General features: G+C 35.4%; 2 protein-coding genes across 2 annotated transcripts; both read right to left on the bottom strand.

Moving 5' to 3' along the window:
• Positions 1–1,221: 1,221 nt before the first annotated feature.
• On the bottom strand, positions 1,222–9,025 carry LOC134793962 (activating signal cointegrator 1 complex subunit 2 homolog). Its single transcript, XM_063765674.1, has 5 exons — positions 8,872–9,025; positions 5,642–5,740; positions 4,929–5,084; positions 2,450–2,629; positions 1,222–1,389 (listed from the first exon to the last, which is right to left on the bottom strand). Exons 1-5 carry the CDS (start codon positions 8,953–8,955, stop codon positions 1,237–1,239), a joined length of 672 nt encoding a protein of 223 aa, XP_063621744.1. The 5' UTR covers positions 8,956–9,025; the 3' UTR covers positions 1,222–1,236.
• A 6,422-nt stretch (positions 9,026–15,447) lies between these two features.
• Positions 15,448–19,312, bottom strand: LOC134793961 (uncharacterized). The gene is made up of 3 exons (XM_063765673.1): positions 19,234–19,312; positions 16,227–16,356; positions 15,448–15,728 (listed from the first exon to the last, which is right to left on the bottom strand). The coding sequence occupies exons 1-3, from the start codon at positions 19,249–19,251 to the stop codon at positions 15,535–15,537; spliced, it is 342 nt and encodes a 113-aa protein (XP_063621743.1). The 5' UTR covers positions 19,252–19,312; the 3' UTR covers positions 15,448–15,534.
• Between the last annotated feature and the right edge of the window lie 6,300 nt (positions 19,313–25,612).

Genomic DNA, 25,612 nt, shown 5'->3' with positions numbered 1-25,612 from the left:
TAGGTACTGTACTGGTGACTTGATCTAAGTACCATTTAATCACTGAATCGAATTAGTTTTGAAGTATATATTATTAATAAGATTTTTATTATACTCTGCCGGTATAGGTTGAGTCATAATCGAACTTGAGATTCGTACTGAACTGTAAAATTCTCATATAAATATAGGGTCGGCAAAATTTCGACCCATCGCGCATACTTTCTTGAATCAATCCACGTAAAATTAAATACTAGTTTAGTACTGCATTGGACGGCAATAAGTGTTTCATTCCCAAAACTAATGGCTAGCCCAGCTATAGAGTTCGTTTTATATAGATCTGCACTCGACTATTTTCTATAAATAAATAATAAAACAAAAGTATGTACTTATATTTTAAGTATTTTATTAGGTAACAAATAATCACCTTCTACTTAACTATTTACATAATAGTTTATTAAAGTATAAAAATTAAATATAGTTAACTAAAGTATAAACGTTTAGTAAGAGGAATAACATTATTTAATAGTAACTTTCTATGTTACCAAACAGTTGCAATGAGAGTTGAGTAAATGTCGTTCATATATGATTTTTCAACATTTTGGCACACTAAGAAAATCATTAGGGTATTTTATGTCAGAAAATTATGCATTTAACGGTCGATCTAAGTAGATCTAGATATAAATAATATCTGCAAATATTAATAACATTTAATTGTATAAAGCTTTCACTACTGCTGCTATACGTAAATATTTTAATATTTTTTCGGCTTCTTTCTGAAATACCAAATAAGCATGAAAGTTTACTTTGGTAATATACGCAGCACTAAATTGTGGGTCGGTAGGAATGACCACAGCTAAAAATGTACTAAAAATGTATGTACCTATTATTGAAGAACGAGAATCGAAGTTTATATTTAAGCATTTCTAAAAAAATATACTTTTAGTATACCACATAGCCATAAACTCCGTTAACTTTCCTATTTTGTAACCTTTTTTTTTAAGTTTATAATAGTATTACTGATCTTTTTTTTCACAATTAAAGATTATAATTATAATCGATGAGCCTTTAACTGTAAAAATAATAAATAATATTATTTTATTTTGTTTAAAAACTATGGTGACTATAGGAATATCAACGGCGTTTTAAGTATCGCTGGAACACAAAGTTTTTTTTACAAATGCTCATTTAACTTTTACCCTTGGCAGTTTTTAGGTTATATTTTTTGTTACTATTCGGCAATTATTTTCTACATTATAATTACTGTTGGTAACGGTAGTACTGCGGCTGCTGCTGTTGCTGCTGGTGCTGGGGTTGCGGCTGGTGCTGGTGCTGGGGTTGCGGCTGGAGGCTCTGCGGCTGGGGTTTCGGCGTGGGGATCTTTACCACGATGTCGGTGGGCTGTCGGGACACCTGCGAGAAAACGGGGTTGATGTTGATTGATTTGTTGTATTTCGATTTAGAAACTAGTTCCATAAATTTATTATTTTGGGGTATGTGTCTAAAAGTGAAGGGGTCATATTCATCATCTTCCTCGCGTTGTCCCGGAATTTTGCCACGGCTCATGGGAGCCTGTACGGTTACCATCAGTTTGTCACTGACATAAACGCCGTCGAGAACGTAATTTACTTTCTATACATCCCGTTTGCACTAATATGCGCGTGCGAGCGAGATGTATAGAAAGTAAATTACGTTCTCGACGGCGTTTATGTCAGTGACAAACTGATGGTAACCGTACTGCGGTCCGCTTGACAACTAATCCCGAGAATTACCGTAGGCACTAGTTTTTAAGAAAGCGACTGCCATCTGACCTTCCAACCCAAAGGATAAACTAGGAATTATTGGGATTAGTCCGGTTTCCTCATAATATTTTTAAAGGGTCATATTATGTTGTAAAATAAAATTGTTAATATGGCCAAATTTTAATAGTGCGCCAATGTCAGAAAATCCTAATGCGAATGATCTAAACGTACCACTAACTACTTTGGTACTTTTAAAATCATGAATAAAGTTAGACCAAGCTAAATACTAAAGGACTTTGCAGTGAAAAAGTGTGAATATGTCACCATACACGGCAAATTTCTATGAAACTATTCGTCTATAGTGGCACTTCCATACGTTTTTTCTGTCAAAGTTTTTAAAAGAACCCAAAATTACTTAATACATACCTACATATTCCATTTCGTTACCTTTTTGACATACATGTACGAAAACATTGAAGTGAAAAACAAAATTGAAGTTCTAATTTTTAGCAGAAAAAGTGTTTTTTGTTCGTTGCCTCATCTCAGCCTTGAAGCCTTCCTTAGGATCAGCAGTACCTATACGTAACGGTCTTGACGAACGCATCGCTGTCCACGACGAGCCCTTATTAATGACGTCACCATCATCCCTCGCTTTTCCTCAGTTGTTCTCAGAGACAACAAGTGACAAAAATCCTAGATAAAAGCTGAGAGTAACACGATTTCTTTCTCACCTCAGCCTTGAAGCCTTCCTTAGGATCAGCAGTATACGTAACGGTCCTGATGAACCCATCGCTGTCCACGACGGAGTACGAGCCCTTGATGACGTCACCGTCCCTCTGTTCCTTCCTGTTCTGGTAGTTGGTGTACTGGTCGTCATTCACGTCGAAACCGAACTGGTAGGATGGGTGAGGCTGTGGAAAAAAAAACAAGGTTGAGTCCAATTTTATAGGAAACAATGGAAAATTTCACCGCCATAACGATTTGGGCTCATGGTGTTTTGGAACGCTGACTATCAGCGGCCTGATTCAAATTTTAATATATCGTCTCTAAAACGTCTCTTTAGACACTGACAGATCCGATCCATATCGTATCTAGATCTAATTTTTGACGTACCTACAAAAGATTAGAATTAGGTCGTAAATATATAATACCTAAATACCAGACTGCATAAAAAATAATAACCATTGGAAAATTGAGAAAATGTTCTCGACTAAATACTTAATCTTGCCCAAGTTAATGGAAGAAATTTAATAGGAAGTACTAAACCCCTTGCAACACCATGTAACACAAACCGGAGTTACACAAATCACCTCAGATCCGATTCCATGTATCAACCGCGGTCATTGCCTTTAGATCGAGTTGCTTGGCCACTGGTGTTATTATCATTGTTCACCAAGAGCAGGCGACTCTAACACACTGAATAACTAAATAATTAAATATACGCAACCTCTCCGATTATTTAGATAACTTGAATTATTATTAAGCTATGATGAAAACCGGTAGATGCTGATATTGGATAAACATTAATCGTCCATGGAGGCCTAACACGGCTTTGTTCATACACTGTGTCAGTAAATTTTACAATATTTTTTAGACTTAAGTATGTTATGTAGTATTTACGACGTTTTATGTGATATGCATTTTATTATTATACTGCAAGTATACAAGCTTCTGTTGTAAGTAATACTAATAAGGATATGCATTATTTTTAGGATCTTTTATTTTTATGTATAATTTAAGGATTAAATGTTTTAGGTTATTTTATATTTCGAAATGTTAATAAATATATTAAATTTTAAAATTATAAATAAAATATATACGATTTTAGATAATTTATATGATGTCCTGCTTTGATAAAATGTGAGCATGGTTTTTTTATTTAAATTTAAATTTACTGTACAATAGGTATACTTATTCAGATAGTTAGGAGTGGGATTTTTAGTATTATTTCTTCTCAGAATGACGAGGTCTTTTGATCCTAATAAGAAAATAGGGTTCCATGATTTTTATTTCCACTCCGTTACCATTTTTTAATATAGGTATATATGACGGCAACGGAATGGAACGAACAATTTATGAAAATTAGAGACACTTTTTCTTATATTGGGATCAAAAGAAAGAAATAACATAAAAATATGAAATTTGAAAAAAGTACAGTTTACAAGTACAACTTTAAATTAATTTGCTATCCTTTAAATTCTAAATACCGTCATAAGTATTTTTGTAACATTCAATATAAGTCTAAATCCAATTTGCTACAGGGGCCCATTTCTCGACCGATATTAGTCTAATATTATTAGTGTGTTGTCATGGTAACCCATACGATTTGACAGTCCGTGGACTAATAATATTAGTCTAATACCGTTCGACCGTTCGAGAAATGGCCGCCAGGTCTCAATTTACTCTGGTTTCGTAAGTTGACTCGTTAATCGCTGGTAATACACGACCACTTTAGTCCAGTGCAGTGAAAGTTGTCCGTGATATGATACGTTACGTCTACAAACTTGAAGGACTGCGGTTAGAAATGGAGCGGAAGGGCCTTAGGGAGATTGTCAATTAAGTATAGTTACGTATGCGTTGATCTGATGAAATATATTATATGTAGTGGTTTTGGTTTGTATAATAGCTTATTAATTGACTTCACTACACGTGCGTGTAATGTTAGTTAGTAGACAACCAAACATTACCCATTTATATTGCTTCCTATTTATTGTATAAAAAAAATAGCTGTGGTTGTGGCTGAGTGCATCTGATGTCCGACTTTCTATTCCGAGGTCGCGAGTTCAAATCCTGGCTCGTTCCAATGAGTATTTCAAAACTTATAAAATCATTTGATATTTATCCTTAGCTTTTCGTAGAAAGAAAACATCGTGAGGAATGTATCCAACATGTGTGAAGAAATTCAATGGTGTATGTGAAATCTCCAACTTGCATTGGGCCAGCGTAGGGACTATAACCCAAGCCCTCTCGAAGTTTCGTACTATGTCGTAGTATTCAGATCTCCGTGTATCCTGTTGAGTCGCGGGTTGGTACTCGTATTGGGCAGGTTGAGGACTGTACTGCAAATTAATATTGCTACTACTATGCTAACGTCGTAGTCTTCAGGTCGGCGCGGCCTGCTGTAGACGTGTATTGGTCATGGTCTGGTTGAGACCAGTACTGCTGTTGAGGTTTGTACTGGTAACTTGGTAAGTAATTGCTAGTACTTACATCGTAGTCTTCAGGCTCGCGGGCGTCCTGTTGTCTCGCGGGCTGGTACTGAGCAGGTTGAGGTCTGTACTGAGGTTGAGGTTGAGGTGCGGGTCTGTACTGTTGAGGCGCTGGTTGGTACTGCTGATACTGAGGCTCGGCTTGTACTTGGTACGGCTGTGGAAATATTTCAGAAATAAGTAAAGTAGGTGTCTAATATCGTGGCTCGAGTGAAACTGTTGATCGCAAGACAATAGAAGAAAAAAAAAAACATTAAATCAGGTACCTATATTATGTAGATAATCTTACTATATAATTTCACTAGTACTAATTGTCATAAGTATACATTTTATAGTTTGCTTAACTCGTTCGCGTATTTCCTGTAGACATCGCGAAGTTAAGAGCAACGCTATTTTTTCAGTGCTATAGACTCAAATAAGAAAAACGTGATATTTGTATAATGTACCCGAGTCGTTAACTTTTATTGTATTCTTCCTAGAAGTGACCTTTTTCTAAAATTTGTGACATTGTGAATTTGTGACACATCTCTTTTTGTAAAGCTATTAAGGCACTTATTACATTATCAATAATTTCCTGTTTTGTTACTAAATACTGTGTATTTTTTTATGAAAAGACAGTTTGATTGAATAGTTGTTTTAGTGTTATCAAATTTTTCAGTTACAATAGTTTTCTATACCTGCTGGAAGTTCATAAAAATTTTGGTCGTCACTCACCAGTCTAGCGGGTGCTGGTTGTGCGCGGGCGATGACCTGCGTATGCGCTGGTGCTTGCTGTGCCAAGTACTGTCTCAGGAGGTGTGGTGGGATTTCTTGCTGTGGAGTTAATATGGGAATTAATTATAATACAAAACTTTTTTGGAATACAATAAATAATTTGATAATTTTAACTTTAACTAGACGGAGCTATCAAAGTTCTTAGTTCAACCTAGGTGAATCTTTCTATATGCTGCATAATTTAATTTAATAAAATCGTTTAGTAGCTGGGAGTTTTAATAATCAATATGTGCCAATCATTTATATTAAGATTCAACTACAAAAATACCTGATTATACATCTCATTAACTATATCATCATTTATATTTTCTGTTTTTTTTTTATATCATCATTTATTTTTAGTGTTTATTTTTTTACTAGGTACTTTCTCAATTTTGTTAAGTATACCAAAAAGAACGTACATTAACTTGATAAAAATATTTATTAGGTATAGTTTGTCAAAGGACTGTCTCATTTTAAACATAGACAGAGACAATCATACTATCTTTGTCTTACACTAGTACTAGCACCCAAAAGAAAAGGATGAGTATAGTTTTTTTGTTCTTATTTACTGACAAATTTGGTTTGACCAACTATACTTATAAATTTTATGTTCCGCATAATAAACATAATTCTATATTTGTCGGATACCTATCGAAATTAAAGGGACTATTTAGTGTCAACTTATTCGTGTGTTTTACAGTTTTAGACTCATAAATTGAAGTAGCATGTATTGTACCGGTGTTCATAAAACAATTGCCTACATTTTAAGCACTAGGTCACCTCACCTACATACGCAAAACAAGAGCATGAAACAAGTTCCAAAACCATAACCAGACCAGACCATATAAGCATAACGATCGGTCAATTACGTTACGTAACGTACTTGCAAAAGTAACACAGTTTCACACATCGTTGTTTTGTGCAAATTAGCTTGTTGCACATTTTCCGGTCTATTTTCTCATGCCAGTTGTAGTAAGGAAATAATTAAGGTAATTTGTAAGTTGACAGACATTTTGTCTTTATTCGACCGCTGGAGGGAGGGTAAAGTTTTTAGACTGGGGTAAAGCACTTTGGATTGCGGGGGATTTTTGAACGTACGCTTAAGAATATCGCCAGGTGACAACCAAAACTCAGTAAGGTGTATTCGGGTATTACCAAATGTCGGATAATTCCGAAATTCAGATGAAAATTAATAATTAAAGTTAATTCCATCATAATAAAAGTTTCTTTTCGGAATTATCCGACAATTTTCGACATTCGGAATTACCCGAGTAAACCTTAATTACTAAAAAAATATTAAACAAAAATCGCCTTATTTTAGTATTAATATGGTTCACTATGGCTATGCACTTGTGGTGGTACTTACCTAATTAATGAGCAGAGCCCGGAATTCTCGTTGCATTTTTGAGCTGTCACAGGGACTTCTCGTTTATCGACTTCCGATTATACATATGTATATCGATAAATACAGAATACAATATGTAAAATATGATTACGAGTAATTAAAATATTAATATAAAAGGCATAAGCAGTCCACAATTTATAAGAAACAATAAAATATTATTATTTAAATTTCTATTTATAGTTTCCTAAAAGTTGGTATCCAAAGGTTATCTCGAAGAGATCGCTTATTCGCGATAAGACTGCATGTTGTTTACTCGTAATCATATTTTACATATTGTGTTCTGTATTTATCGATATGTATAATCGGAAGTCGATAAACGAGAAGTCCCTATAACAGCTCAAAAATGCTACGAGGATTCCGGGCTCTGTTACTGCCGTATTCGAACTTCAAGATATTCACAAGAGACGACACGTACTAGATCCATCCTAGATACGTTACAGTTTAGATATCAACTAGTTCTCTTTTGCAGCGCAATTCGGGCAACCAATATCACTTTTACGTTAGATAGAGTAAGATATCTATTAGATGTGAATTGGATCTCTAAGTCATCCTGTGGAAATCGTTCAAGTGTATCTCCAGAATCGCGCAAATGTCAAATTTGACAGGTTAGATCTTAAACATATCTTTATCGTATCTTGGTGATGTCTAAAAGATATCTAATAGATGTCTATTTCAAAATCTGAATCGGGCCCTTAATAAGTTTTGGTTATCACCTTACGATATTATGTTGTGGTTGGCAACCTTAACAGAAATACATATGAAAAAAGCTTTCTACAAGCTATTCTATTCTTAGAGTTTTTAAGAAAATGTTTCTTAAGTAGGTACTACAGGTTTATTAAGCTTATATGAGTATATCGACAAAGGAAATTTCAAATTTCGTAAGGGATAAACGCCTACTTTTCATGAGAGCCAAACAAAATCCAATTTTTTTTAATGGCTTGATTGGCTGTCGTTAAGGAATCTCTTTTTTTTGTAAATGTTTTACGACACAATAACACTTACGTATGACATTGTACTTAATAATATGACACCATAACACTTAAAGTTTGATCCATCTATACAAAATAGACTTTCAAACTTTTGAAAGTTACGACAAACTTCTAACTACCATATAATAACTTGATTATTTGAAGCGATAATAAAACGTACGTATGTTATACAGATGGAAAGCGAAAAAGCACTGATATCAATGGTATATTTAGTGTACTTACGACCAAATGTCCCTTACGACATTTGGAATTTCCACTGTACATGCATAATGCTTAATAGGCTAGATGACTAGTTTATGAATGAAACTTATAGGACTTGTATTTTTGTATAATTTCCATATTTTTATTATTGTCCAATTGCCAAAAAAAGTAATAGAAATCGGTAAACAATATCAGTTTCTGTGATTTAAAAGACTCACAAATGTTTACATTTTCATTTATTTCAAGAAGAGCTGCCGCCGGCTCGCTACGCCACATATATATTATGTAGGTATTTATAGGGGTACACGTATAGGTGTAGGTTTAAGTAAAGTATTTATAACTTAATCTATTTTTCAATAAATAAATCTATTTAAAATTTTAACTGTACCTACCTAATGGCTATGCTATAAGATGATCCCAGTTATTTTCCAAAATATTTACACAACTATAAACTACACTTTTATATTTAAATACCTATAGGTAAGCACAACTTTGAAAATATAATATAATCTGCACTTTACACCTGAATGATTATAATTATATTTAACCTATCCCGAATTTTATATTCCCTGAATTACACACACACAACCAACCTGTTCCTGTTGTTGAACTTGATACTGCTGGTGTTGCGCCAAAACACACCCCAATGCCGCCAACGCCACGCACTTACGCAACATTTTCACACACTTTTTTTTAAAGTAAAAAATAAGGCCACAACACACGCGCGTCACGTATCGTATGGTGCGTGTGCAGTCTCTTTCACCTTATATAGAGGCACCCCTTCTAGTCGTTGTGGCGGGCGGGAGCGGTTTCATGAGTTTTGGAACGGGCTCGGATTTGAAATTGGAACAGTTTGTGTGAGCTTGGGGTTTTGGGGAACACTGGCTGGTTCTGGTGGAATTAAAACATAAAACAAATGTGGAATTTATAAATGGAAAATTCTATGGGGTTCATGTTCAACAATAAAATTGGTAAGCAATGTTTTAATTTAATTCAATTAATGGTTATGGAACTAAGGTTTCTATGTTTTAACATTTTTTCGTAGTTAAATCTAAAGCTTTATGTGGCCCTATGCCATTGCTACACAATATAAAACGATTAGCTGTTACATCAATGGGGTATCGAATGCACATCACAACGAATGCGACTGCATTAGCCTTGCACTCAGAATGTCATTGTGCTTTGAAAGCGAAGATGCCTTTCTGTTACTATGGACTGAAATTGCAAACGAATTCGATATTCAAAAACAAAAGTCATTTATTTGCGAAAAAGCTCGATCAAGTTTTGGTGCTTAAAAACAGCGAGCAAAATTCGATTTTGCTCAACACATCAAGAGACATTTTCAGCCGGGTAAAGTTTTAAATCGAGGTCGAGGTAGCCTTGTAGGATCCTTAAACTACTTGGCCAGCAATCCCTAATTTTCCAACCTTTATACTGGGGCCCGTTTCTCGAACGGTATTAGTCTAATATTATTAGTGTGATGTGTTGCCATGGAAACACACGACTTGACAGGGGCCCATTTCTCGAACGATATTAGTCTAATATTATTAGTCCACGAACTGTCAAGTCGCGTTACCATGGCAATACACTAATAATATTAGACTAATACCGTTCGAGAAATGGGCCCCAGTTCGTGGACTAAATAAGTCTAAAACCGTTCAAGAAATTGGCCCCTGGTAATCCTGGTATCATATCAATATCACACTAATACGGTTTCACGGGTGCTTGTTACATCTTGCGCCAGTGCTAGTTCAATATAATTATGGTCTATGTGCCCGACCATGTGAAGCATCGTTGTCCGTGAGCCTATTCTCAGGTGTGCCAATAATTACCGATAGCCCGAGATAACCCCCGCATTGGAGCCAAATGCCACGAGATCTTATGTCGCCGTCAGATATATCGTAGCGGCGGAGGTGCTCAAAAATATCTACACGCACTCTAACGACTTGACAATAGAGGCGTGTTCAGATATTTGTGAGCACCTTGGCCGCTCCGATATATCTGATGGTGAATGTACTAACATTGCCCCGCTAATACAAAACTATAAAGGGGTCATATTAGTTGATCATTATTAATATTATTATTTCAAAAGTTTGATCGGAAATATAAAAAGTATTGTAAATATATGGGTATTAAATTTAAAACATATTATAATAGCTATTTCGTAAGGAAAGCATCCGTAGGCGAACTAAAGTCACCGACATAGCCCACCGGATTAGCAAGCTGAGGTGGCAATGGGCAGGCCACATTGCACGCAGAGAAGATGGCCGATGGGGTCGAAAAGTGCTCGAGTGGAGACCACGGACTAGCAAGCGCAGCGTAGGACGTCCACCCACAAGATGGACAGACGATCTTGTTAAGGTCGCCGGAAGACGCTGGATGCGGGTCGCTTCCAACCGGCACGTATGGAGGTCCAAGGGGGAGGCCTATGTTCAGCAGTGGACGTCTTATGGCTGAGATGATGATGAAGGAAAGCATCAATCGTTGTGATTAACGTTTTCCTTATGAAATAGTTGAGCAAATGGAATAAGTTATTTTATTTGATACCTATATGAAGCGCGTAGAACTTAAATAATAGGGTAGGTACATGAAAACGGTAATTAAAAGGAAACACAAGTAAACGTTTACTTCAGGTAATTTTGAAAATTGAAAATATCTAACTTCTAAACATGAAGACACCGTCTACTGTAAAGGGGCCCACAGATTACCAGTCCGCCGGACGATATCGGCCTGTCAGTTAAACGCAAAAGGTGACAGTTCCGAACAACTGACAGGCTGATATCGCCCGGCCCCTCTAGAAGCTATAAATAAGTGCTTGCTTCGTGTTAAGTAGAGTAGACATTTACAAAGTGATTCCTCGTTTGAAGTTAGGGGTCATCCATTAATTACGTCACACGTTTAGGGGGAGGGAGGGGTCAAGAAAATGTGACATGTTGTGACATGGGGGAGGGGGGAGTCACAAACATTGTGATGTCACTTTAACTTCATCAGTAACCGAAAAATAATTTATATTTTTTTATTCGCTGTACAGTTAAATAATGAGATTTTGGATGTAACTTTCGTTGTGTTATAAAATTACTAATATTTATATATCAAAAATATTTTTTTATTAAAAAAATAATGCCCGAGTTAATATTGTCGATTTCGTTGAAAACAAAATTGCCTAAAATGTGACGTCACACCAGGGGGAGAGGGGTTTGCAAAATGTGACCAAGTGTGACAAGGAGGGGGGGAGGGGTAAAAAAAACCTAGAAATTCGTGTGACGTTATTAATGGATGATCCCTTATCCCAATTCACCTTAACTGTAACTGATACTTTTCAGGAGCATTTGTTAATATTAAACATTTTCAACCAACTTCAAAAAACCGGGCAAGTGCGAGTCGGACTCGCGCACGAAGGGTTCCGTACCATAATGCAAAAAAAAAGCAAAAAAAAACGGTCACCCATCCAAGTACTGACCACTCCCGACGTTGCTTAACTTTGGTCAAAAATCACGTTTGTTGTATGGGAGCCCCATTTAAATCTTTATTTTATTCCGTTTTTAGTATTTGTTGTTATAGCGGCAACAGAAATACATCATCTGTGAAAATGTCAACTGTCTAGCTATCACGGTTCGTGAGATACAGCCTGGTGACAGACAGACGGACGGACGGACGGACGGACGGACGGACGGACGGACGGACGGACGGACGGACGGACAGCGAAGTCTTAGTAATAGGGTCCCGTTTTACCCTTTGGGTACGGAACCCTAAAAAGAGTAGGTTATTAATTTATAAAAATCACGTAACTGTATTGCTAAAAATGCCTAAGTGCATACAGGGCTATTCTGACACAATCGCAACCGGTCACAATGTCGAGCAAGGCTCGGTGACCTAACGGTTTGGGAGCACTTATGAAATAATGTCCTTTCACCGAGATAACGAGGGTGTTAGGAGTAGGCCAAAATTATTTTTGTTGTATCGTTTTTGACCTTTCTGCCAAACTGATACTGTTATCTAGAAAACAGATTAAAAATCTGCACTAGTTTTTACGAAAGCGACTGCCTTCTGACCTTCCAACCCAGAGGGTAAACTAGGCCTTATTGGGATTAGTCTGGTTTCCTCACGATGTTTTCCTTCACCGAAAAGCGACTGGTAAATATCAAACGATATTTCGTACATAAGTTCCGAAAAACTCATCCATTTTACCACCACCATTTTAGATTTGAATCCCGGGTACCTATATCTATTCCTGAATTATGGATGTTTTCTAAGTATTCAAGTAAGGCTAGGTCGACCCGTGTGAGATTATCCCCATCATAATTATTTATTAATTACATTTTCACCACACCAGCTCGGAAAGGCTTACTTTCCACTTCAAAAACTGATAGCAAAGTTGGATTTTATTCACATGTGAGGCAAAGTAATCAAATGCAAATTTTGAGTTGTTTTCTTATGTTTACTGGTAGAATTGACTTTTAAATGATGATTTTGGATGATAAATATTTAAAAACATTTATTTGGATTTGATTTGGTTTGATTTTGTTTGATATGTTACATTAAATATTTGCTTCGGGTTGGTGTGGTGAAAAATGTTGTGTTTCACTCGGAGGCAAATTTTGTTTAACCCTCGTGCTTTGAAACCCTCGCAACGCTCAAGATTCCATTTTCGAACCACTCGCTACGCTCGTGGTTCACTTTGGGATCTTTCGCTTGCTCGGGTATCAATATTAGCACGAGCGGCTAAACAACAACTTTGCCCCCTTGTAAAACAAATAACTATTATGCTTTCCCGTAAGAAATAATGAACGCAGTACACTACTCCGTAACATTTTTGGACTACAATTTTCAATGTGTAGGTAACCCGAAAAATATATGCCCTTGACACTTGTCCAATGATTGAAATTGAAATATCTTGACGTCCATTGTGTTAAGTCATACAATAACCTAATCTAGAGTTAGTATTATGTATTATGAAAAGCAGTAATTTGACTGATGTTGGTGGTTTATATTAGGTACCTACGTCCCACCGCGAAAAACGAAAAATCGAAATTTCTTTATCTGCAAGAGCGATCGAATGTGCAAGAGCGATAGAGAGGCAGAAAACGATATTCGATTACCATTTTTCGCGGTAGGCCCTCAGACCCAATGCTACATTTAAAGCTTCTATTAGAAGTAGACAACCAGTTTCAAATCTTAACCTCCTAAGTCCCTGCGTACAATTTTTTGTACATATTCCAAAATCTATTTTGAACTTTTATTGTGTAACTAAGGGTTCCAATTTCAAAAACAAAACAATTGCTTCTGGGAGTTTTGCGTCTCAGGAGGTTAAGTTCAGTTAGGTTAGCAACACGATGCATTGCTCCGATGCATACAAGATACCATTAATTATGTAATACGCATGACTAGTACAGTTGGCATTAAAACACGTTAATCAAGAGCCGGATCCTACGCTAATGCCACTAGTTCATTGCAACCACGCACAGTCGCCATCAGATATATCCGAGCGGCCGAGGTGTTCACAAATATCTGAACAAAACCTCTATTATCCATGGTATAATAATATACTCCGCCTGGTACTCCATTCCCGTCTTTTCTAGGTCACCTAACTGACACAAGCCTACGTCATCATGCGACAGCGCTATATGATAATATGCGATAGCGCTATATATAGCGGCCATGTTGTTGTGACGTAGGCCTGTGTCACTCTGGGAATAGAAGACCATGTTTTATTAGATGCTATTATCAAGACGTTGAATTGCATGTTCAGATGTTTTTGACCACCTTGGCCGCTCCGATATATGATGGCGACAAAACAGAAGACGTTAAACAGGCGAGGTGCTTAAAATGATCTTAACGTGACCTTCCCGTTTCAAAAGTGAGGGTTATCTAAAAATATTGGCTTCTCAAAGTAGATTCTGAAGATCTTATGAATGATGTCAATTCATGGCCCACAGTTATAATAATTATTATTAACCCTTTACCAGGCTAAGGGATATATATTTTCCACATGCGGCACTACAAACATGTGTTTTATTTTCGATGAGTAAGACTGACATTCGATTGTCATTGTTGAAATGTCAGCCTGGTAAAGGTTAACCCCTATTAAATTGCTGTGACAGACAGACAGACATGGCGAATCTATAAGGGTTCCCTTTTAGCTATTTTTGCCGAAAGGCAATAACTTTCATATTATCAGCGATAAAAGTCACACATGCTAGTTATTAGTGCAGTAATGCAACGAGTCACTGAGCACATGTTTCAAGTGTTGCAACTGGGTGTCACACCCGTGCACTGGCGCGGAAAACCACACCCTAACATGTTACACTTGCCACATTCTGTATACGCCCACATAGGTCTACTCTCATAGGTAATCATTGTATAAAAATTACGAGGGAAAAACACGTACCTACTTATGTTAACAAAACAACCTACGTACAGTCAAGGAATTAAATATGTGTGTGCCGATTCGTACTTTGTCACATCCGCTGGTATCTCATATTATTGTCATGACAAGGTACGAACTGACATCTTAGAAATCTAATTCCTCATGACAAATGATTTGCTTTTGAGGATCTCGTACAAATGAAACTCTGCTCTAATATGCAAGTACCTACACAATTTGTCAGTAAGTAAGGACCAGGAAAATTAATAAAATTATACTCATCCCTTTCTTTTGGGAGCTAGTACTAGCGTAACAGTATGATTCTCTCAGCCTATGTCTGAAATGAGACAGTCCTGGGCCAAACTATATTTTTTTAATTTTCAAATTAATAATATCCCTCTTAATATTACATTTCGCATTATTTTGAATCACACTGCTAGGCATTGGGATAATAGGCAATTAAAACGGGTACAATCCGTTTACTAATTTGGTATACTTTTTCTATGCAGAATGTACAGAGGGCCGAGTCAAGGTGCCAATCGTTTGCGCCGTCGTAGCGAAAAAAACGGTATTCTCTGTAATATCACTCTTCCATATTAGTGCGACAACAAAGAGACATTAGCATTTCGTTCGTTACGGCGCAAACTATTGGCATCTTGGCTAGGCATCCAGGTATTTATTTTCTTGACCACGGCACGTAAACGAGTATAATTTGAATCCCAAAGATGTGTAGATATAATAATATATCAACTGACAAAATCAGTATCACATACTTATTAGGACTAGGATAAATAAAACAAACAACAACACTTAACACTCTTAATCCAAAACCAAAACAACAATTAAATTAAACATAAAAACTAAATAAATACCAAAGCAAAACTCCCCCACATTACGAAGCGTATTTATTTCCAACATGGTGTCTGACCCCCCACTTGTAGTTGGCATTTTTGTCGGTCTTCACGAAAGTGTGGATGGGCCCGGTCACACCCCGGGTCTGGTCGTGGTCGTGGTCATGACCGTAGAAGTCGTTGTCGTGACCTCGCTTCGGCCTTTGGTATTCTTCGGTGGTCTCGTGAACTGGAACTGAGATCACGTATTGGAATTGAGGGCGTTTTCAATTGATAAAAACTGAGAAAATGTACCTATTGTATTTAGAAGTATAGGCAATTGGGGCTAGTCATAACAATCGTTCAACCATTGGAAATTTAATCATTACTGCGTCGGAAAAAAGTAAATAAGTTGAATGATTAGTGGTAATTAATCTTCCTCTGAATCAATTGCCTGATACCCCTAACCCTGATCGATAATAGCGATTGAATGAATAATTCCTAAGGCTGTTATGCTAGGTATTACTGAATTCCTTTGTGATATTTTGGGCTTATTAGAAATTGAAGTTCATTTTACGCCTCATTTCATTTTACAATAGAACTAAATATCATTAAATATGTATGTTTAAATGGATTCGAAAGTAATACATACCTACTCAATACGTATTTTTCGATATAAAATTAAATGTGACACACGGACCGATATTCGTAGGTTCCATCGGGGGTATTTAGTGAATCTACATATATAACTTACTGGGAATCCTGTGTGGTTTCGGTGGCGGTTGTGGAGCGTATCTGGTGTATCTCATCCTCATTGGGGCCCTTTGCACGGGGTAGAAGGGCACGGACCAGGCGTGGCATGCTACTGCTAATGACAGGAGAATCTGTGACAGCAGAAAGGGATGCATTGAAATTTAAATAACACTTTACAAGCGCGAACAGGGCGAACAGAACAAAATTGATTTCTGAGAATATGTTTTTTTTTCTATTTACTATACATTTTTAGTAACATAGATTAGATTGGTAAGCACTGCAGCTTTTGAATTGAGAATTGAAATATAGGTATAATGCTGACAGAGATTAGTTAAATTAAACACATGTGTGTTATATTTATTGTGTTCTTACAAATACAACCTATTTTCAGTATTTTCTACTAAAAATAGAAGCATTTCTATAACTATTACATAACGAATTAATTAAAAATGTATTTTTGGGCAAAGACACCCAGTAGGCAAAGTATGATGGATTTTTTTACTTTTTAGGTATCACCAAAGATAAGTAGGTATATAACATACTTATCAGCCATCAGGTGAGCTGTCAATTTGCTACCGTCATGATACAAAAATTATAATTTCGTAATACGAAAGAACTAAATTAAACAAATAAATGTAACAATAAACTTTCTATAATACGAATCGATTGCATTGCGTCAGTCAAAAGTTTTTGGACAAGTATATCAGGCTATAATATTTCAATACCTTACGAAAACAGGGAGCCGATGTCTCGCGACCAGTGTAACATGAAATCTTAAATCGACCAAGTAAAATATACTGGAGGGTCAGGTGGGATAATAAGACACGAGTAAAAAGAAGACTTTTTAACACTCAAAAACTTATTATTTTTCATTCTTATTCCATTTAAAAAGAAGTCTACCTACAAGACAAGGCTAGGAGTTTTTGAGTGTTAAGGGGCTACCTAAGGTTTTCATCGATTTTTGACAAGTTTTGAATTGTATCGCCTACTTTTGCATAACAGATAGAATTATAAAGCAAACGGCTATCGGTTTTTCAATCTTTAATCTCCTTTTTTGTCTACCAGATTTTGAAAGAAATGAATACCTACTTATTTTTTTATGATACTTTTTAAACATTGTCTAAAAAATTTACTCGTGTTTTAATTTACCCCGTCTAACCCGATATAAACTTTGACCCTCTTGTCACATTTTTTTTCTTACCAGAAACACGACTATTGAGCGCCTTCGTGATTCATGACAATAATGAGAATCATGACCTTCCATTTTGTGTCGAATGAATGTCAAAAAAAACCTTTAAGGGAAAGTAGGTTATGTGGATCGAGTACCGCAAAAAATGTTAAAGAGAACCAAAAAAATATTTCTTATATTTCTATGGAAGACAATAATTGTCTACTCACTTTTTTAATTGTGTAGATAGAAATAAAATCGTAGATATGGTGACTTTAATCTTAACCCTTAAATGCATGATTTTTTCTTTTTGCCCGAAATTAATATATGTATCACATAATTGTTTGCCGATTCTAGGAAAAATAGTTAAAAAAATATAACTTCGATTTTCACTGCGAAATCAGTGTTAGAAGTTGAATTGGCTAAATCATATTTATGTAATTATGTAATTTTCAGTAATATATACATATATGATTTTTTTTACTACCATTAGAAAGGTTCACTATTTGTGATATACCTATAATAAAGTTTTTAAATATAAAATATGTAATTACAAACCCCGAAAACACCGTTCAAAATCACATACTAAAAATTATCAACTTCTGGATTTTTCCAAGCTTTCCGACGAATGAAATTTTTATAAATTAAATATATTGCGTAAATTTAATCCTTAAATCATCACCATACTACTTGACGCTTGGTATAAAGGTGCGTTCAAGACCGTAAGCATTTTTATTAATTCTGTGAGTTGTCTAATGCTTTGTAGATATTTGGCAACACTATGCAGTTATGGGTTAAATTTTACAATGATATATCATGATATGTCATGAATCATGTCATGTCATTATTGAAAAATACATACAATTAACCAAATTAAGAGCTTTCTTTCTTTGGATGAACTCTGTTAAAAACTAATTATAACCTACGTAATCGTAAATGTAAAATACGTAATTTACATATAGCCAATACCTACTTTATTGTTTCATTGGGGCCTATAGCTCGGCAAGCAATTAAAGTTATACCTACTACAAACAGCTCAATATAAAAGACTTAATTATGAAGTTGATAAACTGCCATAATACCATTTCGATTTAGATTTACACTCGTATAAATTCTAATTTGACAGGTTACGTAACTGATTGAAGCACAAAATTAACTCTTTAGGATTGACTCACGTTAGACCGGGCCGTGTCCGGGCCGGAGCTTCCGGCGCATCGTTTTCTATGGAAAGCATCACGTGATCGCCTGTCATGACATAGAAAAGTAAGCTCCGGAGGCTCCGGCCTGGACACGGCCCGGTCTAACGTGAGTCATCCTTATACCTTTGTTATGTAACAAGTTATTGCAGCTTTCAGTCTCAATACGCATAACAGCCGTAAAATTAAACTTATTCAATTGGTTACCGTATTCTCGTGTAACAAATTCCAAATAAAAAGAGTTTTTTCAATGGCTGTTATGGTTACGTTTAAATTGCTATAATTAAAATTAAGCAGTAGGTTAATGGTGTTAAATAATGTAAGGTAATTGAGCAGATAAGCTGCTAATTAATTAGAATAAACCGTAATAATTATGCATTTAGTAAGCTTATAAAAATGCTCATTTCCCACGATTTGAAAAAGGTAAGCATTCGACCACAATCTCACCTGATGGTAAGTGCCGATGCATGCAGTCTGGGATGGAACATGCTTACCTAATAAAATATGTCTATTCACTCTCGATTTAAAAAGATCCAAGTTAAGTATTTCAGTTATGTATGTCTTGTGAATCGTTTACTTTATATGTGCATAAAAATCTACCATTCAATACTACTTATGTCCCGATTTCCAGATAAAGTACTTACAAGAACTGTTCTGCTCATTTCTTTAAATTATGCTCCTACGGTCGACTGTCAATTCACCAATGCCGTTCAAACTATAGATCGATCTCTTATAAGGGAAGAAAACGATTTTAAACACTTTCTAGTGACGATTTCATGCTCTGATGCCTCTGTGATCTATTCGGCTAGTATTTTGTTATTGTAGGTAACTTTATACTAGTATAAGTTGAGCTATAAATGTATAATAACCATGTGTGTTTGGAAGTTCGATGTATACTGGTCTGTAGTGAATGGAATGCTTTGTAAATGTCGGTCTAAATGTTTATCGAACAGGTCTTCCGTCGTGTTTGCTAGTACTGGTAGGCTACTTATATCAATGGTGTTTATTTTACCATGTCTGAGAAACGTAAGTATTATAACTTCTTCTCCATGCTATCTAATCCTGATACTTCTCCCGGCGGCCGATTTCGACCACGGTGACTGTCTTAGCTCCGTACGTTCAGTGTGCTCGCATGTGACTCGCGTAGTCGATTGTCACGCCGCACGAGCCACAATAGAAACATTAAAAAGAACGTTTTCATATCTCATGCTCTGAAAGTGGGTCGTTGTTGTTCTAAAAGGTGCGCAGAAAGTGATACGTTTATGCTCTAGCGCAGAAAAGTGGTGTACTCCTCTGCGTCCCCGTCCCACGAACAACTGGGTGGAAACAAAATGGAAAAATAGTGTCTTTATTTCCTCGCCTGGAACAATTGGTACTTAATTGTTTAATTTTACTAATCCCACGTTGATCCTTTTTTTATAAAAAAATTATGTAAGTAAATTGTTAAAAACAAATTATTCTTGATTTCTTTCGTTAAATTCTATTTACTCGATTTCATAAGGCGGGAACCAAAAGGAATACACCAAAAATATTTTTTTCATATCTCATGCTCTGAAAGTGGGTCGTTGTTGTTCTAAAAGGTGAGCAGAAAGTGATACGTTTATGCTCTAGTGTTAAAATAGCAACTCAAACATCCCTCGACTTGATGACAGCTAATGTCATATTTTCTAATCTGTGGCAACCTTCTTCTTGCACCATGACTGGATAATGTTAAACGTAGCTCTGTATTATTTTAATTAATTAAATCAATAAAACAAGTATATATAAAGAAAAGTATCTTTAATTAAGTGGTAACCTGCGCCCCATAACAATATTTCATTAGTTATGGGCCCAGACATCGTAAATAAACAAGAAAAGGAAAAGTGAAAATACGGCGTCATCAGTACAGTACGGGAGAAAATAAGAGAACCAAGATGGCGAAAGAAAATGTGAATTTTAATAATAGATATAATATTGAACCGTTTAATGGAGACGGTTTTAACAATTGGTCGTTTAGGATAAAAAGTGTTTTAAAGGAAAATTCGTGCCTAGAGGCAATATTAACAGTTACATATGCAGAAAATAAAGCTAACGAGAAAATGGAAGCGCGTGCACAAGCCATCTTGATTGCCGCAGTGGCGGACAGCCACTTAGAATATGTGAGAGAAGAGACAGCATACGCGATGTTCAAAAATTTAGAAGATAATTTTAAAGACAAAGGAGTAAGAAGCAAATTATTTTTAAGAAGACAATTAAGTGATATGAAATACAAGGACACGACATCTTTAAAAGAACACCTTACTAAAATACAAGAAATATGCACTCAATTAGAAGAAGCAGGATCGGAATTAAAAGAAGAGGAAAAAATAAATTACGTGCTTTTGTCAATGCCGAAATCTTATGAGTCAATAGTTACAGCTTTAGAAACCATTGGCGACTTAAAATTAAATACAGTTAAAGACAGATTATTGGCAGAGGAAGAAAAACAAAAGAAATTTAATGAATATACAAGTCAAGTACAGTTAAACGCGTTCAATTGCTTTACATGCGGCAAACCCGGCCATAAAAAGTTTCAATGCAGACAGAGTCAAGGATATGGACTTAATCAAGGACATGGACGTGGCGGATGGAGTCAAGGATATGGATTTAATCAAGGGCATGGACGAGGCGGATGGAATCAAGGATATGCATTTAATCAAGGACAAGGACGTGGCGGATGGAACCAGGGAAGAGGCTTTAATCAAGGACGTGGACAGAGTGGATCATACAGAGGAACGGGATTTAACCAAGGACGCGGTCGTGGCAGTCAAGGGAGAAATAGAGGTTCGAGCCAAGGACGGAGTACCAACTATGTCGAAGATAATGATGAAACAATAGCATTCTTCTGCGGAAATGTAAGTGATGAACCAGATTTGAAATTTTATGTAGATTCAGGGTGCTCAGATCATTTAGTATACTCCCTAGACCATTTCACTGAATATATCGAATTGAAAGTGCCAAGAAAAATTGCGGTTGCTAAAAATAAAATAACTTTAGAGGCTTTTGGAATAGGAAATATAGAAGTAGTGTTCAAGGTAGGCAAAACTGAAAACAAATGTATAATAAAAAATGTGTATTATGTTCCAGATGTAAGGAAAAATTTATTATCAGTGTCTAAAATGGAAAGTGTCGGGTTGAGGATTGAATTTGCTAATGGAAAGGTACGAGTATATAAACATAATTATTTAATCATGATCGGAAATAAAGAGGGAACACTATACTCAGTTGAATGTAAAATTAATGTGAATTCATGTCAATTAACAAACACAGTAGATACAAATTTATGGCACAGACGTTATTGTCACTTGGGCTCACAAAATTTAGATGTACTTGTACGTAGAAATCTGGTAGATGGTTTATCTGAAATAAAAAATAAATTTGTAAATGACAGTTTATGTGAAGCATGTATTTTAGGGAAAAGTCGTAGACAGCCTTTTAATAAAATAGGGACTAGAGCTAAGAAACCTTTAGAATTGGTACATTCTGATGTCTGCGGACCAATTACTCCTGTGACTTGGGACGGTAACAAATATTTTGTTACGTTCATAGATGATTATACTCACTTTACAATGGTATTCTTAATAAGAAATAAATCAGAGGTTTTCAAAAAGTTTGAAACTTATTATAATACAGTAACAAAACATTTTAATTCGAATTTGTTGAAGCTGAGAATCGATAATGGTCGTGAATATCTTTCAGATGAATTTAGGGATTTTTGTAATAGGAATGGAATCGTCATGCAGCATACAGTACCATACAATCCTGAAATGAACGGAGTTGCAGAAAAAATGAATAATACTCTTATGGACAAAGCAAGGACTATTCTAATAGACTCTGGTATGAAGAAAGAATTTTGGGGTGAAGCAGTCTTGTTCGCAACTTATGTAACAAATAGGAGTCCAGTTTCAGGAAGAGAGAAAACACCATGTGAGCTATGGGAAGGACGCAAACCTGATGTATCAAACTTTAGAGTATTTGGAAGCGCTGCTTATAATCATGTGCCAAAAGAACTGAGAAAGAAACTAGATGATAAAAGCAAGAAGATGATTATGATTGGATACAACATAGGAGGATATAAACTTTTTGATGAAGAAAAACAAATAACAGTGACAGCAAGAAATGTAGTTTTTGATGAGAGGCCTATAAAATCGGACAAGACAGTTAACATACCTGCTTATAACACCTTGGAAGAGACAGAAAACAAAACTGAACAGGAAAATGAGACAGATGATAAAAAGGAACAGGAAAATGAAGATTTGAATATGAAAAGGACAGAAAATAAGATAGAAGAAATTAAGAATACAGAAACATCAAATGATATACAAGAAGAGGAACCAGAAAAAGAAGTGATAAGCAATGAAAGAGGAAGAGAGAAAAGGAAAATTCAAAAACCAAAATGGCAAGAAGACTATGTACTTGATTTAGAAGAAAATAATGATGAAGCGATGTTTGCTCTACTTAGTAGTTACCATGAAGATGTGCCAGTAACATATAATGATATTCAAGAAAGGGAAGACAAAAGAGACTGGGAAAAGGCCGTAGTTGAAGAACTGAAAGTATTGGAGGAAAGTGAAACTTTTCAGATAGTACCAAGACCAAATGTAAAATTATTAGATGCAAAATGGGTGTTTACAAGGAAAGATACAGGAAATAATACTATTTGTAAAGCTAGACTAGTAGTTCGAGGTTACCAACAGCAAGAGACATTTGAAGATGTATACTCACCGGTTTTAAGACTACAGACACTCCGGACATTATTATCAGTTGCTGCCAGGAAAGATTACCATATACATCAGATGGATGTGAAAGGAGCGTTTCTATATGGAAGAATAGATGAGGATGTGTATCTAAAACCTCCAGAGGGAATGAATATACAGGATGGATATGTACTAAAGCTTAAAAAATCTTTATACGGTTTGAAAAAGTCTCCAAAATATTGGTATGAAAAATTTAATGAGATAATTATTTCATATGGGTTTAAAAGATCAGATAATGACTATTGCTTGTTTACTAAGGGAAACTTATACTTACTTTTATATGTAGACGATTTATTGATCCTCAGTGATAACTTAAAAGATGTAGAGTCAGTAAAAAACTTTTTGAAAACTAAATTCCGCATAAAAGACATGGGAAATGAAAATTTAATGTATTTAGGTATATCCATTAAAAAACACTCCGAAGGCATCTCAATAGACCAATCTAAATATTTACTAAATGTACTGAAAAAATTCAATATGGAAAATTGTAAGGGTTGTGATACACCAATGGACATTAATTTTAAATTTGATGAAAATGAAACTGTTGATATGACATATGAACATAAATGTAGATCATTAATAGGATCACTTATGTATGCAACTGTTGGCTCTAGGCCAGATTTAGCAGCTTCTGTGTATTACCTAAGTAGATTTCAATCTAAGCCCAATGCTGGGCTATGGCGTGCTTTGAAACGATTACTGAGATATGTTAGAAACACTGTAAATTTTTCATTACTATATACTAAAGATGAATCGAGTGTACCTTTGGTAGGATATGCAGACGCTGATTTTGCTAGAACTGATGACAGAAAATCAACATCTGGATATCTCTTTAAAGTATTTAATAATAGTGTAGTCTGGAGATCAAGAAAGCAGACTACAGTTACACTAAGTACAACAGAGGCTGAATTTGTAGCTCTGTGTGAAGCGATTATGGAGGCTTCTTTTATGTTAAAACTATTAGCTGATTTAAATATAAAAATTAGTAATGTAACCATTTATGAGGATAATCAAAGCACAATTAAAGCTATTAAAAATTCAGACCAGAAAAGACTAAAGCATGTTGATGTGAAGTATAACTATATTAAGCAAAAGGTTGAACAAAATATTGTAAAAGTAGAATACATTAGTACTAAAGAACAGATAGCAGACGTTTTCACCAAACCTTTAGGTAAAACTATTTTTGTAAAACTGGTAGACAAACTTGGTCTCATATCGAGGAATGATTGCGTTGAGGAAGAGTGTTAAAATAGCAACTCAAACATCCCTCGACTTGATGACAGCTAATGTCATATTTTCTAATCTGTGGCAACCTTCTTCTTGCACCATGACTGGATAATGTTAAACGTAGCTCTGTATTATTTTAATTAATTAAATCAATAAAACAAGTATATATAAAGAAAAGTATCTTTAATTAAGTGGTAACCTGCGCCCCATAACAATATTTCATTATCTAGCGCAGAAAAGTGGTGTACTCCTCTGCGTCCCCGTCCCACGAACAACTGGGTGGAAACAAAATGGAAAAATTGTATTTATTTCCTCGCCTGGAACAATTGGTAATTGTTTAATTTTACTAATCCCACGTAGATCCTGGTTTTTAAAAAAAATATGTAAGTAAATTGTAAAAAACAAATTATTCTTGATTTCTTTCGTTGAATTCTATTTACTCGATTTCATAAGGCGGGAACCAAAAGGAATACACCAAAAATATTTTTTTAAACCTTACACTTGCGTAAATGAGCAAAGGCAGAATCTTATACAGCCACAGTTAAACGTTTGTACGATATTAAATTGGTTTTTAAAGTTATTTAGCACTATATTCATGAAAATAAAATAAAATACAACATAAAATGTTCTTATATTATTAATTAAATTGTTATTTAATATTTAAAATACTTTTATTATGTTATTATGTGGTGCGGCGCACCAAGGTCGCAGTGCGGTCCGGTAGTGTGTTGCGGCTTGTAGAACGAAAAAGTATAAAATTAAAAAGTAAGAGGCAATCCCGCTGATTTTCATACTATAATGAACAAATCATTTTAAAATCACTGCAGTTTGTTTAAAAAATGTGTGTTTTCCTAAATATTGCAAACTAAATGATTTTCGCTAGGGGTTATTAATCTTCACACATGTAAAGTCTCCGATTGCAAGTAAGTCCTAAGGAAAAAAATCATGGCCGTAGGTCTATTGGGTACTTCAATTACTGATTTTGCGAAATTGTCTTGTTTGGTTTCCTCGCATTCGATAT

Source organism: Cydia splendana, chromosome 9 (assembly GCF_910591565.1).
Source record: "Cydia splendana chromosome 9, ilCydSple1.2, whole genome shotgun sequence".
Classification (NCBI taxonomy): Eukaryota; Metazoa; Arthropoda; class Insecta; order Lepidoptera; family Tortricidae; genus Cydia; species Cydia splendana.
Note: the sequence above shows the minus strand (reverse complement) of the source record. Positions and strands in the feature narration are given on the sequence as shown.

Excerpts from the sequence above, each read along its gene's own strand:
- LOC134793962 (XM_063765674.1), bottom strand. The coding sequence starts at position 8,955 with ATGTTGCGTAAGTGCGTGGCGTTGGCGGCATTGGGGTGTGTTTTGGCG. Across the intron at positions 5,741-8,871 it reads AAGTTCAACAACAGGAACAG|CAAGAAATCCCACCACACCT; the intron begins GTTGGTTGTGTG and ends TTAACTCCACAG. Across the intron at positions 1,390-2,449 it reads AGGAAGGCTTCAAGGCTGAG|GTGTCCCGACAGCCCACCGA; the intron begins GTGAGAAAGAAA and ends GTTTTCTCGCAG.
- LOC134793961 (XM_063765673.1), bottom strand. Across the intron at positions 15,729-16,226 it reads GAAACCACACAGGATTCCCA|TTCCAGTTCACGAGACCACC; the intron begins GTAAGTTATATA and ends ACGTGATCTCAG.